Below are 27664 nucleotides of genomic sequence, written 5' to 3'. Positions count from 1 at the left end.
CGGCCTTGAAGCTCTAGCTGTTGCTTTTGCCTTTTTTTCCCCCCCTTGTTTTTCAGATACATCTTTTTTTAGAATTGGAAAAAAACAGCGAGCGCGAGCCGCTGCCTGCAGTGGAGCGTGCTCGGCCTCCAGAGGCAGTCGTCTCCAACTTTTCCTCTCCCGCCCCAAGTCCGCGCGCGCCTCAAACTTTGGCCCTGTTGGAGCCCAAATTTGCCTGCAGCGCAGCTCCACTCTAACGTCGCGCCCAGGCTCCTGGCAGCGGCTTGCCGCGTGGGAGCCACAGTCCCGAGGCCCGGGCCTGCCCGCTCCCCCGCTCCCCGCGCCTAGGCCCAGTTGGGAAAGGGGAAACCCGGCGCCCCAGGAGCACCCCGGGAGAGGGCGGAGCGCTCCCGCGCCCCGGGGCAAGGGGGCAGGGAGCTCCCGCGCCCGGAACGTTAGGAGCAAGCCTTGCGAACGTCGCAGGGGGGCACTCGCGAGAGACGGACAGGAAGAGGGCCAGGGGGGACGCCAGAACCCGGGACCACAGTACGGAAACGGCCCGGGGCTGAGCTGCACTCAGATCCGGGGATGGAGGGAGCCGGAGAAGAGGAGTGAGGAGGCCGGAAAGCAGGCCCCGCTGCCCTTCTGCCCTCCGGGAGGCCGGCAGCCTGCTGTGGCAGTGGAGGAGCAGGCAGCCCAGAAAGAGAAAGGGTCAGGAGGTCGGGCCTGGGCCTCAGCAGGCTCAGACAAGGCCCAAGAAGGCAGCACCAGGCGTCCTGGAGTTCAGGGCCCTGGCCTCGATCGTTTGCCCAAAGAGGGCCTAGGCCAGTTCCCTAGTGGGGAAACTGAGTCAGACCCAGGCCTCAGGGCACGGCCCAGACGCGAGTGTGAGCCAAGTTAGGGACAGGGGGCCAGGACCCTCGAGGGTCTCCGAGACTAAGGGGGGTAGGGGGCTTCAGGGCTTCTCAGTCCAGAGCTGGATTGGCGAGTTAGACGCTTGTAGATCCAAAGTTGGATTGGGGAGGGGTCTCTGGGACGTTGGCTAGCTAGGCAAGGATTGGGGAGATTTAAGTGCTTAGAGATCGAAGGCAGTCTTGAGTAGGGGGAGTCAGACAATTGGAAAGCCTAGGTGGTTATTTGGGGAGGGGTCTTCGCGGCTTGGCGAAGTGCAGAGCTGCTCCTGTCTGGCTCGAGGTCTGAGGCCTTACGAGAAGCTTCTGTGAAGGGTGGGCCGACCAGGCCAGGCCAAGAGAAAGAAAGTGAACAAATCAGGAATATAAGTGGGCGGGGGGCCCCTGAGAGGGGGGTCACAAAGGGTGAGACATGGCCACCAGGCGTTTAACCGACGCTTTCTTGTTGTTGCGGAATAATTCCATCCAAAACCGGCAGCTGTTAGCCGAGCAAGTGAGTAGTCACACCACCTCCAGCCCTCTGCATTCACGTAGCAATGCTGCGGTGAGTCCCCGGGCGGCCTCTCCGACACACGCGTCGTGTGCACTGCGGCTCTGCCTGTCTGTCTGTCTGTCTGTCTCTCTGTTTAAAAAAAGATAAGAATAATACGGAAATGCAAGGCCTCTTGGCATAACCCTGGATGGGGGAAGAAAAAAACTGTTTTAGGTCCCTGCTCCATCTCTGCCTTGCTCTCTCTCTCCCCTCACTTCCGCCACCCTCCCAATCCCCCCCACACGTCCCCCCTCCCGTCGTCACTGCACGACCATCAGCCTCCAATTTACATATGTTTTAACCCTAAGATTTGGATGCTCGGAGGCTTTCTGAAGCCTTTTTGTTTCGTTTTGTTTTCACCCCCTCCCCCCACCCACCCCCATACTGAGCCTCACTTTGGTTCTGATGGCCGGGATGCGGGATCTCAGACCCAAATCCTTGCAAATGAACGACACCCTCCCCCACAAGAGGAAGGAGTTTTGTGTTTTTGTTCTTTCTTCCTCTCCCGTTTTCTTTTAATGGCCTCTTTACCCTGTGAATAATTGCTTTACTGTTTTTCCTGGGGGCTAATGTGTGTGAGACTGTAAGGTGCTGGGTCCTTCGTTTTCCATTTCCCAGACAGGAAATTAAGTCTTTCCTTCTATTGGAACTTAAAAAACACACAACATGGTGTATTTGTGAAAACGAACCCCCAAATAGCACAGGTTGTTTTTATTTGTTTGTTTAATTAACCCGCACCTTTCTTTTGCCCAGCTGTAGAATCTTTTATAGGGAGGGCTGGAAAAGATGACTGATGTTTTCGTGTTTGTTTTTGATGAGGGCTTCTTTCCCCTTTCTGAGCCTCGGTTTTCTACTGTTAAATAAGGGGGGGGGGTGTCTTGGTGATCTAAACAAAACAGTGATTAGCAGCTTTGTAAAATCTTGAATGGAAAAGTGAAGTTATAAAACTAATTTGTAGAGGGGGCTACAGGCTGTAGACAGCCCAGGTTTGACTAGAAGCAGCATTGATGGAAGAGGGAATAAAGTCATCCCCAAACCAGAGTCTTGGGGGTTATATTGGAAATATACAGCTTTGGGAATTGCACACTTATTTCAACTCTTAGGGACTGCATTGCCTTTAATTTTTCTCTTTATGACTGTATCTAAATGCTTCAGAAAAGTATGCCATGTATCTTAATTACTGACAGGATGTCTACCTAGACAGTTTTCCTTTTCGTAAATCACCAGTGAAAACTGCCTTTGGCCATGTTGTTCCTATAGAAAAGCTATTCTAAGCTGTGTGAGCAGTTTTAGGAATAAAATCTCATATACTCAGATTAAAAATCATAACAGGGATGGAGTGTGTTTAGGTTTTTGTTTAAGTTTTTGGAGATTTTTTTGCATTTGTAAACTGAAAGAAATGGCATTATACTGAAATTAGTGTAAAATGGAAGTGGGCTTATTTCAGCACTAATTTTGAAAAGAATATTCTGAAATAAGCCAAGAATTAAAGAGTAGAAATTGAAGAAATAAAATTCCACATTGGAACTTAAAAAAACAACAAAAAATTCATGTCTCTTAAATGGCTTGACTTTATGTTACCTCATGGGGGGCAAAAACCCACTAAAACTCGGCATTGTTTCTAAGGTGTCAGTTTTAATTGATTGAAAAACATAGTTTTCTTTTTAAATTTTGTAAGATTAAAAACACCCTGAAATATTGGGTAACATGAGACTTTTTTATTATTAATCATCATAATAATGTCAAACCATTTAAAAACCTGGTGTCTGAGACTGGCAGCTTTTTTAAAGTGCATCTCAAAGACCGATTTTTTAAAACGGTATTCTAAGTTAGGCAATTAAAAAATATATAAGCTAAGTAAAATAATTAAAAATTGATGCCTAAATTATACAATTTGGAAAAATAAATATGTAAGAAACATATAAGCTAAGTAAAATAATTAAAAATTGATACCTGAAGTACACAATTTGGAAAAAGATATGTCAGAAAATGTACAGATATTTTTCGGTAACTCAGACAGTTTTTTAAAAATAGATTTCTAAGTCAAACAAAATACATGTCTAAGAACATCAAAAAATATTTCTGTATGTTATAGCATTTAAAATGTTATATTCATTAGCCTTACTTTAAAACCTCAGATCAGTATAAGCAATCAGATCTTTTAAAATAGTTCTGTAGTCAATTTGTTATAGTATAGTATGAAGCTAGGAAAATTCAGACAATCTAAAAAATAGGTTTTGCAATTAAACAAAAATGGTTTGCCTAAGTTAGAATTAAAAAGAAAACACATATTTTAATTGTATGCATCAAAAAAAACATGGCATAAATTTCTGAAGTGTTAGGGGTGAAGTATCATATCTTCAGTCTGCTTACAATTGATTCTATAGAAGCTATTTTCTACACACACACAAAAAATCGAAGATAGCCAAATTTTAACATGACTAAGTAGAGGGTACAGTTTTTCAGCTTTCCTAGAAGTTGGAAAAGTGTTATAAACATGTTGGGGAAAAAACCCTTTTCTAACACAATTTTTAAAAATGATTGAATACCTCATGCAACGTTTTTCACTGCATGTCTAGCTCATAAAAATTTTTAGATCTCATTTCTGACTTGTAAGTTTCAAAACTATGTAGCAACTCAAACTATAGCTGTCAAACTTGAATATAGGCTGGGTTTTAAGTGAAAAGAAATTATTAAACTGACCAATTAATTTTTAATTTTGTTACAGAGGCCTAATGAAATTTTTAGTGGTGAAATGTCAAAATATCACTTATTTCATGTTCTTAACCTCCCTCCCATAAAGGAAACAAATAAGGCAGAGTGGTTATAATTGTCGAGTGTCATAATGAACATGTTTCTAAGGTATCAGTTTTAATTGATTGAAAAACATTGTTTGCTTTTTAAATTTTTATAAGGTTCAAAACACCCTGAAACGTTGGGTAACATAAGGCATTTTTATTATTAATCATAGTAATAATCAGGTCAGACAGCTTATATCATTTTACATACTTTTCTGTATGCTTGAAAATTATAAATAAAAACTTAAAATATACACGTCATGTTAAAAACATGAGCAAAACAATTAAAAGAAGACAATGTGGAAATATCTAAAATAATTAAAAGGGAAGTAACTAAACTCTAGAGTTAAACTTAATTTGAAAAAATCATAACCTGAAATTTCTAGTTCCTAGTTAAAGAACAAGCTGTAGGAGTTTATTTTGGGGTGTGTGTGTGTGTATCTCACACAACTGAAAATAAATGACATCCAGAGCAATAGTTTTTTTGTTTTTTAGTTTTAAACCTGAATTTCCACATCCTTATTTAAGGAAAAAGCTGTGGAAGTTGATTATAAAGTGGTGTGTATTTCACACACGTCAAAACAAAGCACATCTAAAGCCCTATCATTCAAACATGATTTTTTTTTTTTAATTTTTATTTTTTGCATCCCAGTTTGAGGAGAAAAACTACAGGCTGGTTGGTGGTGATGGTGGGATTATTGTGGGTGCCTGTACGTGCACACTAAAACAGGTTGGGACAGCTTTCAGGCAGATGTGTCACAGGAGTTTAAGGAGATGTGCAGTGACAAAACCAAACAAAAAGGCCTAAGGGCCAGAAGGGGCCTCGAGGTAATTTGACCCAACACCCCAGGCTGTGATAAACCCCAGGGCCTTTCTTGACCAAATTCTGTGGTGGCGATAAGAAATTTTAGCAATTCCAGCAGCCGCTTGTACTTGCAAAAAAAAAAAAATCTTTGCCTCAATTAACCCCAACTTTGCCTGTGTCTTGCATCCTGGGGCTCTAGCCCAGGTTCTGGTTCTTCGGGTCTCTTCACTCTTCTGCATGACAGCCCTGCAGGCTTCTTGTTCCCTGGAGCTTTCTCCAGTTCAGCCGTCTCTGGCTCAGACAATGAGGTTAAGTTTCTTGCCAATGAATGAGGTCTAGTTTTTTTGTGTCCTTTTTAAAGTTCAACACCCAGAACTGAACAAAATTCCACTTAATTGTATTCTTGGTTGTATTGATATTAGTGAAACTAACTGTTAAAAGCAAACTGGGGTTTGATTTTTAGACTTTTCAGCAAAATGCAGTTGTTGGCATTTCTCATTCATTCTGTTTTGGCTTCAGTTTTGGGTCCCCCGTCATAGTTATGCCTCGGGGCAGCATGAAATAAAGGAAGGAGCATTGGACTCTAAGTCCGGGAATTTAGGGCTAAGTCCCACGGCCCTGACTCAGAATGGGTCTTTAGGCAAGCTTTTTAATCTCTTTGGCTATCTTTTGCCTTATTTGTAAACTGAACATTGAGTTAGGTGTTTTCTAGTGGCCCTTCGGATTCAACAATGCTTTCTCTAGTTCTGTTTTAATGTATTTCTCCTGACCAAGACACATAGTCTTAGATTGCCATCTGAAGAGGAGAAACCCATAGTCAACAACAGTGCTGTGCCTCTTAGCCCATTGTTACGGGCAAAAATCCTTAGAAGTAGCTCCAATACTGTGCAAAAGTAATTTTGAAATTATATCAGCCAAATGCATGTTTTAAGGCAGCACCTCATTCAAGCAGTTATAGACAGCTTGGCTTTAAGAAGCTGAAATGAATTTACAAAGTTAAATAATCATTCAAAAAATATGTAAGGTCTTGAATGAATGAATGAATGAATGAAAAGTAGATGTGGGGTTGCTGTTCTGATCTGATGAGGTGCTGTGTAACCTGTGCAATTTCCTTTGATCTTCTGAAATGATCTAATGGAGGAATTGCAGCTACTTTGTTAGTGTTTACTGCCTAATCTATTCTCTGCTTTAAAATAATGCATAATCTATAAATGGAAGCTAGAGTTAATTGGTCTTAGATTAGTTTGCAACTAGCACATTATTTTTAATAAAGCATGGTGTGCTTTAGGGGGAATAAAACCGAAGGATTAACTATGATTATAAGAAACCTAAGGTCCTTCTTCAATCTTGACTATGATATTATTAGTTAAGATTTATTGAGTGTTTACTGTGTGCCTGGCATTGGGCTAAGCCCTTTCCATGTGCAGCCCCAATTTGTCCTCATAGAGTTGTGTCAAGTAGTGCTGCTATTTTTCTCATGATACAGATAAGGAAACTGAGGTTTAGAGGAGTTGGGAACCTTGCCCAGTGTCACCCACCTAGCATGTTGGGGAGCAGGGATGAAACTCGGGCAAGCCTGGCTCCAGAGCCCTGTGCTGACCTACATGGTGGGCACCGTAGCTCTGGCTGTTTTCTCAGGGCTTGTGCTACAGGTCCTGGAAAATGCAAGACCCATTGTTTAATTTTTTTTTTCTTACCATAGGACAGCATCTTTCTTTATCTCACTTTACAACCATACATTGTCCATTTTAACTTGCATATTGAGGGTTCTCAGTTTCAGTCCAGGCTGAGTCTGTTGGAAAATTAGTTCTCTGCCTTTAGAATCCAAGTATGAAATCATTGTATATTTCTCTTTAGATCTGTTTGCTTTTTTGCTTCTAAAGATTCCATTTGAGCAGTGAGGCTTACTTGAGTATAAGGGTACTTTGTTGGATAAAAGTGAAGCAAACTTTTATTTTGGCAGGAATGGAAATAAAGTAAATATCACTATAGCATAGACCTGTATTTCCAACTCATTTTACTCAACTTTTCCAGACTTCCTGAGTAAACACAGATGGGTTTCCACTTATTTTTCAGTTTTATGTAGAAAGTTCTTTAGACTATAAATTCCACATGCTACTTGGAGTTTTCAATATTTTCTTGATTGCATGCCATTGGCAGGTCAGAAACCTAGATTTAGACATTATAAAGATTTAGAAGGTGATGATGTGTAGTAACGTGTTTTCATTTGGCTCTATTTTGGGTTTTCCTGATGGTGATTCTAAATGTTTTAATTCAGGTCTTGATAAAGTTTTCTGGAATTTGGTGGTAGGGGGGATTTTGAAGGCCATCCATTTTTAAGTAGCAGGTTTGGGTGAGAGTGGGGTTCCTTGGAAAAGATGACCTTCTGAATTTCATTTCCGATATGGTGTAGTGGTAGCTGCCTATCGCTTGTAATTCCCTGAATTGTTTATAAAATTGGAGAGGTTGGAAGGTGGGTGGAAAGAGGCCTGAACACCTGGTTCTGTCCCCATCTCAGCCAGTAGTAACAAGCTTTGTGGCTTCGGGGAAATGGATTTATATATTCTGAAACTTGGTTTTCTTATTTGTAAAAATGGAGTCGTATCTAGCCCATGATTCTGATTCCACCTCTTATCAACTAGTATTGTAGAACCAAAGATCAGGGCGTGTGCTTGGTTAATAACCTGAGACGACAGGCGCAAATGTAGCGGAGACCTCCACCATGGTTTGCAGCAATAACACTGCTCAAAGCCGAGGCCAGGAGCTGCTGCAGAACGGCGGATGTGCACATGAGAAGCCGAAGTTGGGGCTTTGCCTGTGTCTTGCTTTCGCAATAAAAACACTTCAGTGCTTTCTTGCTGAAAATGTTAGGTTTAAAAAATACAAACATTTTCTTTTCTTTTTAAAGTAAAAGGTAATTAATTCAGATTTCCATTTGACACTATCTTATTTATTAATGTTTTCTGCACCACAATTATGTCAGGGTGTGTATATAAATATAGTTCTCTTTTGCTGTCATAACAAATTGTGGGAGGGACACAGAGGCCTCTCAGCTTTCTATAATGTCAGCTAATTGAATTTTTACATGGAGGAATGTTTAATTACATTTTTATTGCTCTCATTGTTTAACATATTTTGGCCCTGATAGAACAGTTTCATTTGCACTATTAATTTTTAAATAAGGAAGTTATGTGTTTTTTTTATTTTCTAAATTTACTGCTAAGCATAAAAAAATCAACACAGTTGATTATTGAAATTCACCATTAATTATTTCAGGGATCAATACCGTTAAAAAAAAAAAAAAAGACCTAGCTGTGTAGATTACCTATCATTAGTAAATGTCTGTTCAGAAGATGGAATTCCACGTGGATCTGAAAAAGAACCTTCAGTTTTTAATTGAAACTTAATCCTCTGGCTACCGGGGCTTCTTCCTTCCTCTACTACCCCTTAAAATTTTTTTCTTCTTCCCTGTTTTTGTTTTGTTGACTTGCTTTTATAATAGCTTTATAAATAAGCGTGCTTTCTAGACTAATAGTAACATATGCCAAGCAAATAGGGAGAGTTTTTATTTGCTTTTACCACCTGTGTCTCTCCGGGGAAGAGCGGTTTCTCGGCTTGCTTGTTACCGCGGAGCAAGCCGGGTCTGCGGGATTGAATTTGTGCAGACCTCACATATGCGGTCACTCAAATGTTATCTGAATACAGCCATAGACAATTTTTGTGGGTTGTTCACTTTCTAATTTTGCCACATTTGCAGGGCTGATTTACATGTTAAAATATACATGTATTTGACATGGTAAAATTGCATTTCAGCTTTGCTCTCCTATTTTCTCGTCCTAAGGGGAATTTAGAATATTGTATGTGATATTTGATATTTTTGAAACAGATGAACATTACATTTTAGTGAAACTAAAACAAGTGTGTTTTATTTGTTTCTATTGTGTTTTAATTTTTACAACTATGTATTGTGTGTTTCTTATTATTTCCAAATCAACAATCACAGCAAATGAAAATAGAAAACATAATGATGTAGCTTTTTTTTTTTTTTTTAAAGGAAAAATCGTAATTGTTTAAATGCCTTGGTTAGTGGATCTTTATTTTTAGTCAGTTTTAGAGTTATTTAAAATCTCAGTGCTTTCTCAACTGACCATACCTTATCTGTCTGTCTGTCCCCATCCTGCCTTCTCTTTGCTGTCCCTAACTGGATGGGACTCTTGGGAACAACATATCTCTTCAGGAGCTGGATGAGGTATTGTGTTTTGAATATTTTTGTATGTTAGTTCATGAAATTATGCCTTTTTTCCTGAAGTTTCTGGTCATATATAAAATGCTAACAGAGCTCACACACATTTTAGCATTTGTTTCGATTCCTTATAATTACTGTGTTTAACAACTTAACACCTAGGATTTATTGAAGATATTTTCACACCAGGTGAATTGATGATTTAGAGAAAGGTTGGGAACAGTATTTACTACTCTTGGGAAAGTGACTCAACTTTGGAAGCAGGACAGGTTGAACATTTCCTTGAATTAATAAACCAGATTGTTTTTAGGGTCATGTATGTAACTGCCTTGATTTCTGAGAAGTTGCTCAGGTGGAGTGTGAAGACCTGCTTCTGGGGAAAGCTCTGGGGGGGGGGCAGTCACACCTGTGAGGGGTCTTTACCATCACTGCTGTGTTGACTGGGCTGATCATTCATAGTTCCCTTCCTGCCCCCTGTCTAGCAGCATGCTTTTGGCCCTGTCATTGCGTATGAGCGAATCTTCCAGAAGATGGAGAGAGGACACACTCCTAGCACTTTGTTCTAATAGCTAGTAAAAGAGATGAGGAAAAGGGGGATTTAACTATGCTTGTAAATTTTGTGTGTTTCCGTTATCTGCTTCAGTGATGAGGGGTAAACATATTTTTCCTGAGGGGTAGACCTTTTAGGAAGAATAATTGGGAATGTTGTTTATTTTGGTTAGTTTAATTTAGAAGAATGAACAGTGAGGTGGAATTAGGGTGACTCTTCAAAACCAAAAAGGTTCCTTATTTGTAGATTAAGATCTACTACCTGTAAGTTCTAAAAATCTTAACTAGTTGATAATGATAACAGACGGGGAACAACCTGAGTGTCCCTCACTGAGAACTGGTTAAGTAAATTATGCAGCATCTCTACTTCTCAGTCCAGGTGAGAGGCTGCAGCACAGTGAGCTCCTCCCAGACACAGTGCTCAGTGCAGAGGGTCTGATGCCAAATAGTGTAGACAATGTGATACCCCCATTTTTGTTTTTTGTGGGTTTTTTTTTTTTTTAAGAAAAATAACTTGCATTTATGCTTGTGTGTGCTTAGAAATTTTCTGAAAAGAGACACAAGAAACTGTCAACAGTGGATACCTTTCAGGAAAAGTCTGAAATGGAAGAGAAACTTCCTTTGTATTGCAAACTTTTTTCTTAGGTTGGATATGTAGTTTTAAACCACGTGCGTGCATTGTCATTACGAAAAACAGACCCCTCAGCTGGTAGCTCACTGAGCTAGGTGCCAGGGCTATGCCTGACTGAGGAGCCTCCCTGCCAGCACCACCTGGGCACCACCTGGGCACCAGGCAGGAGAGGTCAGAGGTCACTGAAGCTCACACACAATGAACCTTAGCATCTCTGGGGGACAGCACACTTGGTGGGTTTGCTGACCAGGTGCTCAGGGCACAGAGAGCAGACCTTTTAGAACAGATGATACCCACTACAGAACAGTTTGGAAATAAGGGTCTTGCGGCCCCCAAAAGGAAGTGTATGATGGGGGAAATAACAAACACTGGGCAGCCTTATATTGAAGAAGCACTTGGTACTTGCCACATGTGGGTAAGCACAGCAATGGTCACACTTAGGGGTCTGCCCTCTGACCTGGTCCCAGGCTGTCTGCTTCCTCTTCAAGCAGCAGGCTCCACCACCTGGCTGCTCACTGGGACGAGCAGCCCCTCTGTTTGTCTTACTCTCAGCTTCTGGGTGTTCGAAGGGGGCTCCACATTTTGTTACCAGAGACCTGAGTGGAGCTACTTTCTCCATGACACACCCATGTGCTGTGAGTTCTCAGAACTTGGGGCCAGTCTTCCTGTTCTGGGTGTGCAGGGCCGCCTCCTCCCCTTGACGAGTTACTGCCCCTTCTTGTCCTTTTTCCACAGCCTTTCTGTCTTCTATGAATTAGCTTTCATAGTTATACACGGCATATTTTATTCACTCCATTCATTCCATCCATTTAGTGTTGACTCATTCAGCTAATTATAACGCATCTTTATTACTGCTGAGTGCCAGGTGCTGAGTTAGGCGCTGAGAGGTACTGGGGATGGTGTCCAGAGGCTTTGCCAGGGCTGCAGGAGGGCTTTGAATGGACATCTTCTGGAAAGAGTAAAAGTGACCCCAGCTCCCAGCGTGGGTTAGATGGAAGGACCAGCCCTTGTAGGGGAGGCCTGAGGCAGCTTTCCTGACTGCATCACTTGGGCCTCCCAGAGGAAGGCTGTCGAGCTTCCTGCAGTCTGTGCACATCAGTGGGTCATTCTCCTACTCATACCAACTCAGCCTGCATCTCAGGGATACCAGCCTTCATTCTTCAGAATTTGAAGTGAGGGGTCTCCAAGGAGGAGGCCTGGCCATGACTCCATCTCTTCTCAGAGACACGTCTTCCCCTCCTTAATCTCTGGTCTAATCTTGTTTCTCCTATGCTAGTTGTCTCTCTGGTTGTGGGTTTTTTAAAATTCTGAATAGGAATATTTAAAAAATTACAAGAAATGTCAAGCTCCCAAACCACATAGTCTGGGTGAGCAGGGTAAAATAGTGGGGACTTGAGGGCCGCAGGCTGGGCTCACTCGACACCCTGCTGAGGGTGGTCTCTGAACTCATCTGGGCCTCAGTGTCCATGTTTATAAAACACGGAGCCAGCCTCTGGTTCCCCTCTGCAGGTGTGTCAGTGGGACTAACAAGATCAAGTCAGTGAAGGTGCAGCACCCACAGAGCACAGGTTATTCCTGCCCCACCTCACGGTTTTTAAGGGTGTGTGTAATCACTGAGAAAACAGGAAACTCCATTAAACTAGCAGCATTTATATCTGCAGGCTCTGATTCTCAGGTTTCTATAGTTTTGCGCGTTAAAAAAAGTCTATTTTCAACATTTGTTCCACAATCAAAAAAGTAAAACACTATTAAGAGTATCACAGATTTTTTAAAAACCTGCAGTGCTGACATCCCGATTCTCTTTCACCCACGTGCTTATTCACTCCCTCAAAGAAGTGAGGTTTCTTAAGCCTGATAGTCTGTCAGCCAGGCCGCGAGCCTCCGAGCCTGTGAGTGATGCTTGTGCTCTGACTTCATCATGCAGGCTCCAGGATTATCTCAGATGGGTGTGAGAGTCGCCAGGCTGTAGTTTTCAATGTCCTGTCTGGACTTTTTAAATGTTCATTGCCACAGACTTCCAGAATTGTCAGTGGTGCTGCTGACCAGCATGCATAATGGCTGAGTTTATTAGTTCATTTTTTCAGATTGGGGGGTGTGTGTCTGATTTTCTTAATCTCAACAGAGGCTTCACCATTTCCTTAGTCTTACAGCTCCCTAACTCAGCCTTCCTGGGAAGGCAGGGTTTTATCTGTAGGAAAGCTGTATGTTTGGATCAGCAAGATTCATGGTGTGTGCGCGCACATGCACACACGTGCACACCTTCCATAGATCAAGAACTTGTCCACACTGTCTGGTACTCTTCAGGAGCACAGGTGTCAACATTTAAAGTGGACCAAGGGCAAAAGATAACTTTAGTGAAACTAGCAAGAAGCCTTTGGGTGTGCTGTTTTGAGCATCTGTTGAAATTTTCCTGCATTGGTGAGGTTGAGTTAGATGACTGCGCTCGGGTAATCACCCCCAGAGTTCTCAGAGGACAGAGCTACAAAGGAAGACACGGGAGTTCTTAAATTCTTAATTCTCATAAGTACAATTTTTTATTTAAAAAGTTCTTATTTAACAAATATGGAAAGATTAAAAAACAATTTATTTATTTTTTTACTTTAGAAGCACAAGTTCATTTAAGAAAAGCTTTAATCACCAACATCATATATCTGGAGGGAGATTATAAGTGACTTTCAGCAAGGATAAGTAAAGAGAATTAAAAATCTGGCAGTTTTTTTAAGGTCTGTATCCGCTAAGATGGCAATTTGAAAACTGATATGACGTGGATCCCAAAAAGATAAGAAAACAGGTTTTTAAATGGGAAGTGAGCCCTGGCCAGTTTGGCTGAGTGGTTAGAGCAGTGGCCTGTGGACTGAAGGGTTCCGGACTCTGGGTTTTACTTCGGCCAAGGGCACGAACCTCAGTTGCAGGCTTGATCCCCGGCCTGTCAGGCAAGTGTGGGAGGCAGCCAATCAATGTGGCTCTCTCACATCGATGTTTCTCTTTCTTTCTTTCTTTCTCCCTTCCACTCTCTCTGAAAAAAAGTGGAAAAAATATCCTTGGTGAGGATTAAAAAATAAATAGTAAATTAATAAATGGGAAGTGAGATTTCTGAAGTTGCAAGGGTGGTTTTGCACTTAAAATATGTTCTTATGTTGTTAGTATTTGTTCCCATTTTAAATAATTGACATTTATCTTCTATTGTGTTTTCCCTTCCCAAAACATACTCTTTTTTTAAAAAAGAAATAGCACAAACTTTGATACAGATCACAAACCCACACCAATAAGATGCATGGCGTTTCTTCTGAGCTGGGCTGCGTGTCTTCATCACAGCGGGCTCTTGCTGTAGATTTGATCATAAAGGGGACAAACTATTTAGTTTGTGGTCCCAGAGTCAGCTTGTCTTCCTAGCAAAGTCCTCATGTAGTGTGTGGGCAGACCAGGGTGAGCTAGGTGGGCTGGCATCTGTCCCCTTCATGTGGGGACAGGACACTCAACAGTGCATACTTCACAGTTTTGATTTACATTCTTTTTTTTTTTTTTTTTTTTTTGGTGGTGGTTGGGGGAGACACATCTATTGTGTAAAATCAAGTACTGTTTTAAAAACTTGAATTCACTTCAACCGACTTTTCATACATTATTTAAAATTTCTCATTTGTTTCAGATAAATTGATACTAATTACTATTCAGATGATTTAGGTAAATAACATCTCTATATCTTTTTAAGTTTAATGTGTAATTGTAAACGATAAAAACAGTACAAATAACACCCTGAGTTTAAAAACTATAAATACAACGAATTATTATTACTCTATTGAAACGTGGTGCAATAATGAAATATAATCATGGGTTAGATAATAAACTGCCTACACAGGCAATACTATGACCCATGATCTTAGTAATTTCAGGTTTTGCTCTGTATAAACAGCTGGAGTTTAAGGTCAGGTTCTGCTCCAGTCAGGCAACAACTCTGTCCAGCATGGGCTGTATCGGACACTGGGAGCTGGACGTATGGTTTGCCCCTTGTGCCTTGGTTAGTGTACCCTCCACAGAGTCGTACCGCTTAGTGACTTTGCAGCAGGACATGAGGAATAAACAGCTCTGCCTGTCACTGCTTTCCCAGAATGGGATGAGGTCTGTACCGTCCCTGCGTCCACAGCTGGTCAGAGAGAGGCTGCTTCTGTTGACAGGTGCTGATGGGGGCCCTATCCTGTGGTTCCTGGTGCAGTTGGTGGGGGACTGATATGGATTGGAGGCCTCTTTTGTATTGTAGTTTTAATCTGAGGGTTTGTTGTCCTGATTCGTTTTCTTAGCAGATTGCAATTATATTTCATGGGCCTGTCAAAGTGATTGGCAGCTGGTGGAGTGGATGGGGCTCCTGGAGTCAGCCAACCAGGTTTTAATCTGTCACTAAGAGCTTTGTGGCCTTGGGCAAGGTACTTAACTTTTCTGAGTTTCAGTTTCCTCACTTACAGGTTGGAATTATAGGTCCCTAGCTCACCTAGTTTTGTGAGGATTAAAATCATAAAAGGAATGTAAAATTCCTAGTCCTGAACTCCTGAAGACAAACCAGGTGGTGGGATGAGAAGGACCACCTCCCGGACCCAGAGCCCCAGGCAGTGCAGGTGGCTGGCACACCATTTTTAAGACCTGGAATGGCGTGGGGCCTGCAAGGTCCACGTGGTGGGAACACAGGTGACTTAATCACAACTCAGATCTCCGGGGGCAGTGATGGGCAATGATCCCTTCAGTGTGGTCTTTGTGTTGTACACACTCCCTGAACCCACAGAATGCTCTAAGTAATGGGGGCAGAACTGCACCGGGACTGCATGGGGAGCCAGGGGCAAGACCCCCGATTGCTTTAGGAATTTTGCTGTCAAGTCCCTGTTCAGAATTCAGGGCTCATTACTTGAAGAATTCTTTTGATCTCAGTTTTTTCTTATGTGATATTTTTTCCCCTTCATCTGTGGATTGAAAATTTTTGTCTTGTTCCTTTATTGTTAGAAAAGCAAACAGGTATTTGCTGAATGAATGAAAAAGTAAATTTAGATAAATGCAGGGAAGGGGGAAGAAAGGCAATACAAATTCTTCCCCCAATTTTCCGGTGTGATTTAGAAAACATACCGAGTGTTTACCTACCAAGGACTTTTCTATGCTGTTTGCCATTATTTTCTGATCATCATTTGGGTCTTTTGAAATGGGCATTTATAAATCCTGAGCCCCTGAGGGCCCCTCAAGAGCTTTTCTTCCTGTTCACTGCCTCCAGGCGAGAGAACTGGCTAACCAAGCCCCAAACCCGTGGTCTCCCTCCCATTCTTCAGAGCTCTCCAAGGCAGTGTGCTATGTAGGTAAAATAAGTAAGGACCATCGATATCATTTCAAAATAAGTGAAAACGTTGCCTGTGGACATTTTACTGAAGAAAGGAAATGACAGTGTAAGACTGCATTGAGATTGTAAGGATTGTGTTTGCCAAATGGTAGATAATTTGCTAACCATTTAAGCATTTCTTTCACACATTTGAACACATGGTTAATGATCTTGTGGCAAGTTAACTGGATCAGGTCTGTTTCCAAAATAAGCTTGAATGTATGGAAGTAAATGTTGCTGCTATTGAGCTTTGCACATTGGTTCTATTTACTGGCTAGTATTTTTTTTCAATTACATTTAATACTATTTTGTATTAGTTTCAGGTATACAGCATTAGTGATTAGACGATCATTTACTTTACAAAGTGCTCCCCCTGATATTTCCAGTACCTACCCGGCACCATACATAGTTATTTGAATGTTATTGACTATATTCCTTATGCTGTAACTTATATCCCAGTATTTATTTAACTTGTATCTGATCACATTAATTGTTGAGTACTAAGAGGTCTTTCTTTTAAGGAGCTTTTGTTGATTTTTTTTTTAATTACATTTCCATAGGCAGATCAAGTCAAATTCATGCTCAGGAAAATTAAGAACTGGTGCATGAAGAGATAGGAAAAAAATTCCAATCTTAGCAATCTCAAAAGCACGTGCCTAGCCAGGCAGGTGTGTTCACTCCATTTCTGTATTTTCTCAGGAGGAGACACTTACAAAGGGGTATGCATGTGCTTAGCTAAGCTGAATCTGAATAGTTTTGTAACATTCTTTTATTTCCCCGTAGCTTGCCGACGACCGGATGGCTCTGGTGTCCGGCATTAGCTTAGACCCAGAAGCAGCGATTGGCGTGACAAAACGGTTACCTCCTAAATGGGTGGATGGAGTGGATGAAGTAAGTTGAATGTTAGTTTCACACTATCTTATTTATTTACATAATTATGAATGACATTAACATATTTTAAGATATTTGCCATAAAAACTGATTTGGCTACACTTGAATGCATGTCCTGAGAAAACTTTAGCTTTTGGCTAATTCAGTGTGCACAACCACAAGAAAGGTGTGTGTGTGTGTGTGTGTGTGTGTGTGTGTGTGTGTGTGTGGTTAATTCAGTGTGCACAACCACAAGAAAGGGGTGTGTGTGTGTGTGTGTGTGTGTGTGTGGTTAATTCAGTGTGCACAACCACAAGAAGGGTGTGTGTGTGTGTGTGTGTGTGTGTGTGTGTGTGTGTGTGTGTGTGTGTGAGTGATTTGGGCTTAGCAATAACTATCTGAACCATAGAAAGAAACTGAAGAACTGTATAACTTGGAGAAGTGGTATTTGAATTTCTGGATCTCTGAGAAGTTGCTTATGTGTCAGGCAGCCTACAAATTGGCTGGAGACAGAACTCTCTACTCAGTATCACTGATTGTCTTGGAGTTAGGCAGGTACCCTGCAGGCTTAGTGGAGTTCTGGTGAATTCATTTGTTTAGATCCAGTACGATGTTGGCCGGATTAAACAGAAGATGAAGGAATTAGCCAGCCTACATGACCAGCATTTGAACAGACCCACCCTGGATGACAGCAGTGAGCAAGAGCACGCTATTGAGATAACCACCCAAGAGATCACACAGGTGAGGGTGGAAGTGGATTCCCAGCCTTCAGGACCATCTTGAAAGCCATAGCTGGTACAACTTTTAAGTCCCACCCGAGCCTGCCCTACAGTTCCACTTCCCAGCCTGGGGTTTAGGAAGGGACTATAGGAGATCCTGAGCTCCTACAGGTGTCCAAGTCCAAGCACCATGACAGGAGGAATGGGGCCTATTTTTTCGGTTGTTGGTAAGATACTACTGTGGGTTGATTTTAAAATTAAACCCAGAGCATTGCTGAGTTCAGTCATTTGATTTAAAAATATGTAAAACTTCTATTGTATTACTAGTATTGACACAGTTTTTGTGTTAAACATGGTTCTCATAATTGGAGGTTGGGAGTTTCTGCCCTAGACCTAGTATATTAGTGTCCTAGGAAAAAACCTCTTGTAAAATGTTAAATTTGAGTAATTTTAAGTACTTTAAAATTACTCAAAGTGTTTAAACTTTAGTGTTTACATTTTTTGTTTGTTTAACTCTCCTTGGTGCCCATGATGAGAGGAGGGGTACTGAGGAGAAACTGGGTGCCACCCTATTTGGATCCTGGCTCGGCAGTGGGGCAGTGGCCTGGCTCTCCTTTAATCATCTTGTCTGCAAAGGGTATAATAAATAACGGGCCTCTTAGGAGGCCAGTGGGGCTGAATGAGAAGGACCAAGAGTAGTGGGGGGCAGAGCGTCAGAGCTCAGCACAGCCCGTGCGCCACGGCACTGGTTCAGGCTGGTTCAGTGTCCTGCATGTGAATTGTGTCCTGCTCACCCCTGGCCGTGCTAGTCTGAGCCGAGTTTTAAGTCGCACTGGGCCTCGTGGATCGTTTCAGCTCTTCCACCGGTGCCAGCGTGCTGTGCAGGCTCTGCCCAGCCGGGCCCGCAGGACCTGCTCGGAGCAGGAGGAGCGGCTGCTCCGCAACGTGGTGGCCTCGCTGGCGCAGGCCCTGCAGGAGCTGTCCACTGGCTTCCGGCACGGGCAGGCCGGCTACCTGAAACGTGAGTGCAGAGGCCTCAGAGGGACCCCCGGCCACTTTGTTTCTGTCTTCTTTGCGGGCTACTGGTGGTCCACTTGGTCCTGAACCTTTCCCTGGGCTGCCCCCGTGTGACACGGGCCCCCTGGAAGCCCAGGTGCTGTCACTAGTTCACATATAAGAAAACAAAACTCACTGGGTATCAAGCTTAAAGAACTTGAAACTCAACCCAGCACATGTGAAAAACCTGTAGCTTTCTAGGTGTTGGAATGGGGATCTGGTAATTTATAGGCAAAACCAGTCTTAATCACATTAAAGCTCCATATTTCCATACCATCCCGAGTCTTTGAGAGGCCCAAGAACCTTTCTGGGAGGAGTTTCAACACTGCTCTAGGCTGGGGCTTGTGATTCCAAATAGGTGGTCAGGTTTTCCTACAAACTGTTGTTTATTTACCTCCATTGGCGTCAATAACATCCCCACATACTCTAGAAGCCTGGTCCTCCCTCCCTCTACAACTGCATATTTGTTATTTTAATTTTGTTACTTCTAAAATTTGATTTAGGGCCATTTGGAATTTGTACTAGAGATGCTTCTAGAGAAAAATATTGATTTTATTTTAATGTTTTGTAGCAGCAGTTGGATTAAATATTTCTACTTCATTTAGAGATTCTCAGATGGTTGTGTCCTTTTGTCATTCACTTGGCATGAAGTGAATTGTACACATTTACAGTGTCATTTGGTCTTGACTAACCCCAAATGCTCGCATTTGTGTGTTTATAATCTGTTACTGTCTCTCCCCCTTCTAAAGCTGAGAATATCTCCATTTTGACTGTTGAGTTTTAATTCAGATTTCCCCTTTCTAATGGTGGAGCAGAACCAGGATGGTTTACATATTCAAGTAAAGTGAATTTCTATCTGTGATAGGCATGAAGAACCGAGAGGAAAGATCCCAGCATTTTTTTGATACATCAGTGCCACTGATGGATGATGGAGACGACGATACTCTCTATGATCGGGTATGTGAAGGGGCTGCATTCTGTTTTCTTCTGTTCATAGACCTGTTGAACAGGGCAGACGGGCCTGTGCTGCATGACTCATAGGCCCGTCAAGTAGATTTTACAGCCAGCTGAAGGAGAGTCATGGGCCATACTGTTTCTTCCTTTCCAGTGACTACAGGGAGACCTTGTAATTCCCTTGTAGAACCTTGGGGAAAGATGCGCAGGGTTCTCCCTGCTGGTTCTGCTAGCCAGCCCTTGTGTGGCTGCAAGCAGGAGGTTCTCTTCACGTGCCCTGCTTTGACCAGTCCTGCTTTAGGTCCCACCTGCTATGGGAATTTGGGTCTTTCCTGTTAGGGAAAAATAAGCATTTATGTTCATATGGTTTATAGAAGTGTTTTCAGAAGTCATTTTCTTTAAAGTATGTCTAAAATGGTATGCCATAGCTTTCTTGAGGGGACAATTTAACATGCAGATTCTGTGCTCTTTTCTGCTAGGGTTTCACGGATGACCAGCTGGTGCTGGTGGAGCAGAACACGCTGATGGTGGAAGAGAGGGAGCGGGAGATCCGCCAGATTGTGCAGTCGATTTCTGACCTAAATGAGATATTTAGGGACTTAGGAGCAATGATTGTAGAGCAGGTAGGTGAGTTTACCTTCCTCATCAATGGGTTTTCCTGCCATAAAATCTGGTCCTTCTCCAAACTTATTTGACTCTGTACTCCTATCAGGAAAAAGAATTTGAACCTATTCTACCAGTGCATGTATATGTGTGTGAGTGGGCACACATATACATATATGTATGTATGTGTGTGCAAATTATATACATATACTACTTCCATACTTTATTTTAAAACAAACTTTTTTTTAAATAAGTAAATGTCAATAGAAGTTCTTGTGTTCTCTGCCCCAGGGATGCTTGTGAGAGTGCCCCACCTGGGGAGCCTGGCCGGTTCTGCCCATGCTCAGCAGTGAATCTGGCAATAGATAAGGTTTCCCTTCTAATTTTGGCAGGTTATTGTGTAATGGCAACTAGAACCACTAGCTTTCAAGTGGAATTAAATTGTTTGTTCAGTGTTACAATCTGATTAGGATATTTTATTATCTTGCCAGTAGGGATTTGGGTCCTGATCCCCCTGAAACCAGCTGAGAATGGAGTGTTGAGGCTATGGAAGATCTCGTTACATTAATTACTCCCGTGGTTCCCAGGGAACTGCTCTTGCTATCTCTTCTAATGCAACGTGTTTCCGTTAAGAGCCCTGTTCTCCCATACAGCCCAGTGTTCCCTGCTCTCTGTTTGAACCAAGAGATTAAACAATTAAGAACAAAATTCTCCTTGAGGCAGATGTGAAATTTTACATGGTGGATTGGAGCTCACTGTTGTTGCTCTGAGCCATGGAGACCTGTGCTGATGTCTGTAGACTTGATAGTCAATTTCCAGGCCTAATCATAACCGGGCTGGCTAGGCTGCACTCTCTGCTTCCTTGAATCCAAGTATTTAAGCAGCAGGTGGCACAGAAGTTTGCCCTTCGCCGCTCAGAGCCTATTTCCACTGAACTGTATTTTTTTTTTTAATTTTTTTAATCGCCTGAGGATATTTTTTTTCCATTGCTTTTCAGAGAGAGTGGAAGGGAGAGAAAGAGAGAGAAACATTGATGTGAGACTCATCCATTGGTTGCCTCCTCGCACCCCAGCTGGAGTCGGGGATCGAGCCTGCCACCAAGGTACGTGCCTTTGGCCGGAATCAAACCCGGGACCCTTCAGTCCGCAACTGATGCTCTAACCACTGAGCCAAACCGGCCAGGGCTGAATATATTTTTTAAAGCACCAGTAAGTCTGAATATGACACATCCTATCGTGGCGAAATCCAAAACCTCAGTTTGTCAGTATTTCTTCCTCGTTAGCGAGACTTCATTCTAACTACACCGCACTCTGCCACTGAGGGCCTGACGCTGCTGGGTGGTGGTCCAGGGCTTCCAGCGTGCCCTGTGCAAGTGCGGCTGAGCCAGACAGATACTCCCATGCGTGGCGACGCCTGAGATCTGCATGTTGGTTTGAGTCCACTTTCCCCACATGGGGTTGTTGATTGTCTGTCACTGTCATTTATTACCAGGGCACGGTCCTTGATAGAATTGACTATAATGTTGAACAGTCCTGTATCAAAACTGAGGACGGCTTGAAACAGCTTCACAAGGTAATACTTTATCTTTCAATAGCTGAGAATTTGAGGAACTGTTGTCAAGTATCAAAAATTCATCAAGGAACGTCTTCCGTCACAACCGTCTCCTGCACTCTTGCCCGTTGTCACTCAGTACACTAGGGCAGAAGTGGACATCATTTGTCCAGAACGACCATGTGGGCTGCTGTCCCTTTGCTGTAGTTGGTGTCTCTGGGGCATCTTGCACTCGGACTGGAAATTGTTTTCTTCCTTTTAGGAAACAGTTCATTCTTTGAGTCTTCCTGTTTTAGAAAAGCAGTTGAATTTGCATTTGCTAAGTAAGGTATGGTTGATCGTCCCTCTCGCTTGTTGCTGACGCAGCCTCATGCCGTGACACGCTTCTGGTGAATTGCTGGTAGAGAGTCACCCCGGAGAAGATAGAAATCTAATTTTCCCTTTTAATCACCACGGCACATCTGTGTACTTACCTTGACAAAAGAGTAGTTTGTTGAAGTGAGAGCATTATTAGCTCTCCTATTCTTTGCTAATAAGGTGGCTATTCCAGGAATATTTTTCATGATATTTGTTAAAAATAAAAGGAAAGCATCTTAGAACTCTGGTGATCGTTTGTGAGAAACATCCATACACTGCCGAGTGGCTCTTGTGTATAACTGGGTACATGTTTTCTCTAAAAGGAATACAATACTTCACAAATAAAATAAGTTCTGTCCACCTACCTGTATTTTTGAGACCCAGTGGTATTTCTGCCACATCCTGAGCATTTTTCCAATTCATTACTGCACTGTCCCATCATTTTTCCAAAACCAGTCCCTTTCTCTAGCAGAGAGGGCCCCTATTACAGTAGCATCTGGTGCACAGGTGAGGCCATGCACAGGTCTGCTCTTGATGTGCTTGTCACATGTGACTCCCACCTGTAACAAGGGAGGAAAGGCTTGCCTGTGTATGCAGAGTACTTTTTAAGCATTTAGATTCATTTGGTGGCCAGCCTTGTATATTAAAAGAATGTTTCTCACTCTGATACTCAGGTTTTGATCTGCTGTGGGATTATGCATTGATTGTGAAGTTTCTTAAAATCTAGTGAAACATATTTTGTAATATTACACAGATGAAAGGAAAAGCTTGTCTGCGGGAGTGTACAAATCTAGTGGGAACTAAAAATTTTGTTTTAGGTTCTCCTTTATAAATCATTCTGAGAGGTCTTAAGGTATATCATTTAGTGTTGGCTTCCCTGGTGTTCTGGGTTACTTATTGGAAAAGTAAACATGCTCGCCTTATCTCTCACGTCACATTGCTGTTGGGGAGCAGGGCTGGCCGTCTCCTTGGCAGCAGCTCATCTAAGGATGATTGAGCCTGGGGAGTTGCTTCACACCCTGGACTCTCAAGACCTGTCTGTCCTGATGTTTCCTCCTGGCTGATGAGTGGTCCTGGGAGGAGGGCAGCCCACTTAGCAAACAGAACTACAGTCAGGTGGGTGGGGACGTGGAAGGGGGACAGGGACGTTTATCAGGCAGTCTCCCTGTCCTTCACTGTGAAATAGCAAAATAGTGGCTGGGGAAAGGGGCGGGGCTGCCCTTCAAGATGTGGTTAGAGACCCTCACATCTCTACGCCACTGCCCCTTCTCTGGTCTCATTTCTGCACCATAGGCTCCATATGGCATTACTCAGGACAGTCTAGGCTGGTGAACGCAGATGAAGCCTGGGGGTGTTGAGCAGAAGCACCCTTCTGCTGTGTCATCAAGAGCACAGGACTTATCTTGGGGGTGGGGGTTCTTTCTGCACTTGACCCCCGTGGAGAGCACTTTCTCAGTTTTATTTCAAAGGTTGAGTTTTCCTGTTGCTATATTCAAGGGAGGTCGGAATCAAGCTGTTTGGGGCCACCGGCCCCACATCACTGCTGTGGTTCCGTTAGCCAGCAGTGTGATTTCATAGTGAAGGTGTGTGCAGCCAAAGAGCTGGGTCCACACCTGGGGGCTTTCCCGGAGGGGGTGGGTCTTCAGGGTAGTGGAAGTAGAGGCAAGGGGGAGTGGGCTTGTCTGGGCTGAAGGCCAAGCTTTGCCTTCACCCTTGCCTTCACCCTACGTCTTGGTGGCAGATTCCACACCACATTAGTGCCTCCTGGGAGACTAGTGTCTCCTGGGAGACTAGCTTCCGGTCAGGGGCCCTTCCACACGTGCTGGCTGAATTCCTGTGAATTGATGGAGGGGTTGTAATAAGGGAGCCTGTAGCTGAGATGTCAGCTCTGCAGAAGAAACCAGAAGCCTAGGACTGGAAAGGAATAAGGCTTGATTTTGGATTTTGGGGAAAATGACGGACTTTTTTCCCTCCTCTTTCTGTAGGCAGAGCAGTATCAAAAGAAGAATCGGAAGATGCTTGTGATTTTAATATTATTTGTCATCATTATTGTCCTCATTGTTGTCCTCGTCGGCGTGAAGTCTCGCTAAGCGGCCTGGGGTCTGTGTGTGCCTCATGGATCCGGGGCGAGGGGCTGGGCCGCCGGCTGCCCGTGGAGGGGCCGGGCTTCGCGTGGGCCCCAGCGTCTCGTGGACTCCTCCGTACGGTGCCGAAATGAGGGGAGCGGGCTTCTGTTTTTCCTTCATTGTTGAGAATTTAAAGACCTTGGTACTGCTGCAGACTAGAGATGGAGTTCTGTCATCAGTTATAATATATTTTAGAAAGAGAAAATGAGTGGAACGTTTACAGCACTCCACAAGCTGTTCGATATTATTGTGAATAAGCTATTTTTCTTAGCAATCATGTCTGAGCAGCGTGTTAAAATCATTTTTGGGGGGAAAAATTTTGAAAACCATCTGGTTTTTAAGGATTTGGTACCAAAAATTTATGGATAGAGGCAAAAATGCCTCTTCATCTTTCTCTCGATATTTTGCAGTTGAAAACAAACTGAGAAGTCCTTTAAGAATTTATAATCCGTTCTCCATTACCTTAATTTCGCTTTTCCATCACTGTTAATGATCAGAGTAACAAAGTGTGAAAAATAAGAAACCATCATTGATGTTAATTAACACATTTAGATGGGCCAGTTAAAACAGCCTCATAAGTTTAAATTAATAGTAAATGGAGTATTCCTCATCTAAAATTTGTACACTACATTTTCTACTGTAAACCAAAAGGAGTTGCTGAGCAAAACCACCTAAATTTAAAAGTTGGTGATTTGAACTAACCTCACATTAAAAGGAAGCTTGGCAGTGTTGTGAAAGTCACTGCCATTGGCCAGTGTGTCCCTGTGCGCGTCCCCAGCCATCCTCGCTCAATCCATTGCTCATATACTAACTACATACTGACCTGTTCAAACCAGCCACCATTTAATGAACTGTGAATTTACACAGAGGCCATTCTAAATGGGTCACCCCATTTGGGTCTCAAATTATTAACCAAACATCACTCCATTTCAAAGTAAAATATTCCACCAGAGGTGTGATTTATTGGCTCTCACGTTGCTACTTAACATGCTCAGAAAATAGGCATGTTCCTGCAGGTGGTGAAAATCAGGACCAGTCAGTCCTTCGTTTGCATGAGTGCAAATCTGATCGCCAAAGCCAGGCTTTGTCGTGTCCTTCCCTGTTGTCAATATGGTGCTCAAATACATCCCTGAACTGTAGTCATGTGGAAAGTGATGATGGCTTTGCAAACAGAAGTGTTTATGTTTCAGTTGCTCTTGAGACACAAGTATAGTGTTAATGGTCTTTGTATAATTTTTGATGGCTTTTCCATTGTTTTTACCTCTGATGTGCTACATTTTATTTGGACCAGTCACATAAAATGCTTCTGTAGAATTTGACTTTGCAGTTGTTGCTAGAAATTTAAACCGAAGTCCAGAGATTCAAGTCGCCCCAGTATTTTCTTTCCAGGTTGTTGATTGCGCCAGGGAGCCACCAGTTTTATTACAGCTGTGCCGTAGAATAACCTGCAGGTCTCCCTGGCCCTCCAGGAAACAGCATGTTCCCTGACCAACAAGTCTTTATTAGGAAAGATGGCCAGAGAGCGAGAGTTCAGCCCTCTGATCCTCCCTGAAATGGGCTTCTACAGAGGTTATGAGTAGCTGTAGGCAGCCTTTCTCATCCCAGACAGCCATACCCCAGCTGCAGTGCCCTGCCGCAACAGACCCGCCACTCCTAGGAGTAGGGCTGTTCAGCCCAGGGGCTTCCCTCCCCGAGGGTCTCTTTATGGGAATACTGGATCACCATTAAAGCTTTTAAAGCTGTCTTAACAATCCTTTCAGAAAGGATCGCTGTTTATTTATATTTATTTTCAGTGAATAGGATGATTGGGATTGGTTTTTGTCTCTCAACCCATTTGGGTGAAATCATGAATCCGATTAGAATTGGAGTTAAGGATCTCACTGGGATGGGGGGGCCGTCCATTCTGACTGAAAGCAGGACACTGCCAGCTAAAGCCACCTCTGCCCCAGAGTCTGTGCCAACTTGCTGGGCTCCTCAGAATACTGTATTTTTCTGTTGAGCCTTTCCTGGGGGAAGATCAGCAGCACTGGGGCAGTGAGAGAAGCTTAGTCAATGACCCTTAGTGCCCTGTAGCCTCAGGGTCATTCTCCTCCCCTCCCCGGCCACCCAAGGACTCAGCTCCTTTCTCTGTGGGAAGGCAGGGCCCTTGGTCTCACCATGAGACAAGGGCCAGCAGGCACACCTGCCCCTCTACGTGCTCCCTGTGGCTCTGTTGGCCTGGGTGCGAGGATTAATGGGAACGTTCACTGTCAGGTCTCCAGAGCTCCTGATCTTCCTCTAGATTGTGGCTGAAATCTACTCTCTCTGGTTTTATTAATTTGGGGATGGGGGGTGGCTTTGCCACGGGCGCAAAGCCGTGTATGTCTAATGGATTGGCGTCTCCTACTAATTGAGAGAGCTTTATTTATTTGTTTTGACACAGTGCTTTCAGTGTTGTATCCTGGCTAATGGCTTCCTAAAGGTAATGAAACCCTCCCAACCTAATTGGTCAGATAAGACTTTTTTTCTTGTGTGCTTAAATAAAGCAATTAGTGAAGTGCTTCTATCCAACATGCCTTTTTTTGTCCTGTTTAAAAACTAATTTACTGTTATTGGAAACTTTTTGTATAATAAAGCAATCGTGAAGATTAAACAACATCCTGCAATCCTAGTATTTTAACAACAGGGTTCATGTTTTCTTCAAATGCATTTAGGGGATGAGAAGGATTATTTGGGCTGACCACTGTTTTGTACCTGAGGCCTTTGCCTCAATGTCTGAAGGTCCATCTATCTATCTAGTGGACACTTCCAAAGGGACCAATGTCTTTGCTCTCCAGTAGACAAAAAGGCAGATAGTTAATTTTCTTATGAAAATCTATGCTTTACATACATACCAAGAACCATTTGCAGATCTTCAAATAAAACTTTGTGTAATTGTTGAGAAGTAATTCTTACATACAGGCTCCAGGAGACTTAAACTTCTAATGACTTTGACCATTTCCTATCCTGTTATACTGAAAACCTCAGGGATAGTGTTCTCCAGTTGAACTCAAAGCTAGGACTGTATTTCCCCTCAAATGTCTGTGCCCTCCTCCAAGGCCAGGATGGTTCTTTGTCAGCGAAGCACTGCTTTTACCCGCCTGTGCCCGACATGTTATCGAGGCGCCTGTCTCTTTGGTTAAACACCAGAGCCCAAGTGTACAAAAGCAGGAACTGTCATTCCGAGTGGTCACCTTGGTGAGCTGGGTGCTGTACCCCACATGGCTGCTGGTCTTGTGGCTGTTCTCACCTGCTGAGCCTGTTGAGGGGCCATAGCACGGAAACACCTCCTCTTACTATGCCCTCCCCTCATTTTTAGCTAGATATTACATCCCCCCAACTTTTCACAAAAATCAAATCCACTCAAAGGACAAGCATGCCCCATAGGCTTCAAGAACATTCTAGACTAGCCATAATTGAAGATCTCCATCCTGTTCAGGTCAGCTCTGCAGGTTGTGTGTATTTCTTGCAGGTAAACTCCCAGGCTTTTCCCAACTGAGTTTATGGTGGCCCCCTCTTGAAATAGTGTTATAAGTGTGTGCAGGGGCAACCACACACATTGCCTGTTGAGCAGAGAGCTGGAGACTTGAGGCTTGACTTTCAGGTGTGACG

The 27664-nt window shown here is 43.1% G+C and overlaps 1 protein-coding gene across 4 annotated transcripts; it reads left to right on the top strand.

Annotated features, from left to right (window-relative positions):
• Nucleotides 1-474: 474 nt before the first annotated feature.
• Nucleotides 475-26686, top strand: STX16 (syntaxin 16). 4 transcript variants are annotated; one of them, XM_081149174.1, is made up of 8 exons: nt 475-1383; nt 16582-16689; nt 17269-17409; nt 18243-18408; nt 19309-19400; nt 19877-20020; nt 21492-21572; nt 23894-26663. In XM_081149174.1, exons 1-8 carry the CDS (start codon nt 1303-1305, stop codon nt 23996-23998), a joined length of 918 nt encoding a protein of 305 aa, XP_081005300.1. In that variant the 5' UTR covers nt 475-1302; the 3' UTR covers nt 23999-26663. The 4 variants fall into 4 exon arrangements, with proteins under 4 accessions (XP_081005300.1, XP_081005299.1, XP_081005301.1 ...); XM_081149173.1 differs by having other exon boundaries at nt 504-1434; nt 23894-26670; XM_081149175.1 differs by having other exon boundaries at nt 517-1387; nt 23894-26686.
• Nucleotides 26687-27664: the final 978 nt, after the last annotated feature.

This window comes from Miniopterus schreibersii, assembly GCF_964146895.1.
Source record: "Miniopterus schreibersii genome assembly, chromosome: 10".
NCBI lineage: Eukaryota > Metazoa > Chordata > Mammalia > Chiroptera > Miniopteridae > Miniopterus > Miniopterus schreibersii.
This window is presented reverse-complemented; position numbering and strand designations above follow the sequence as displayed.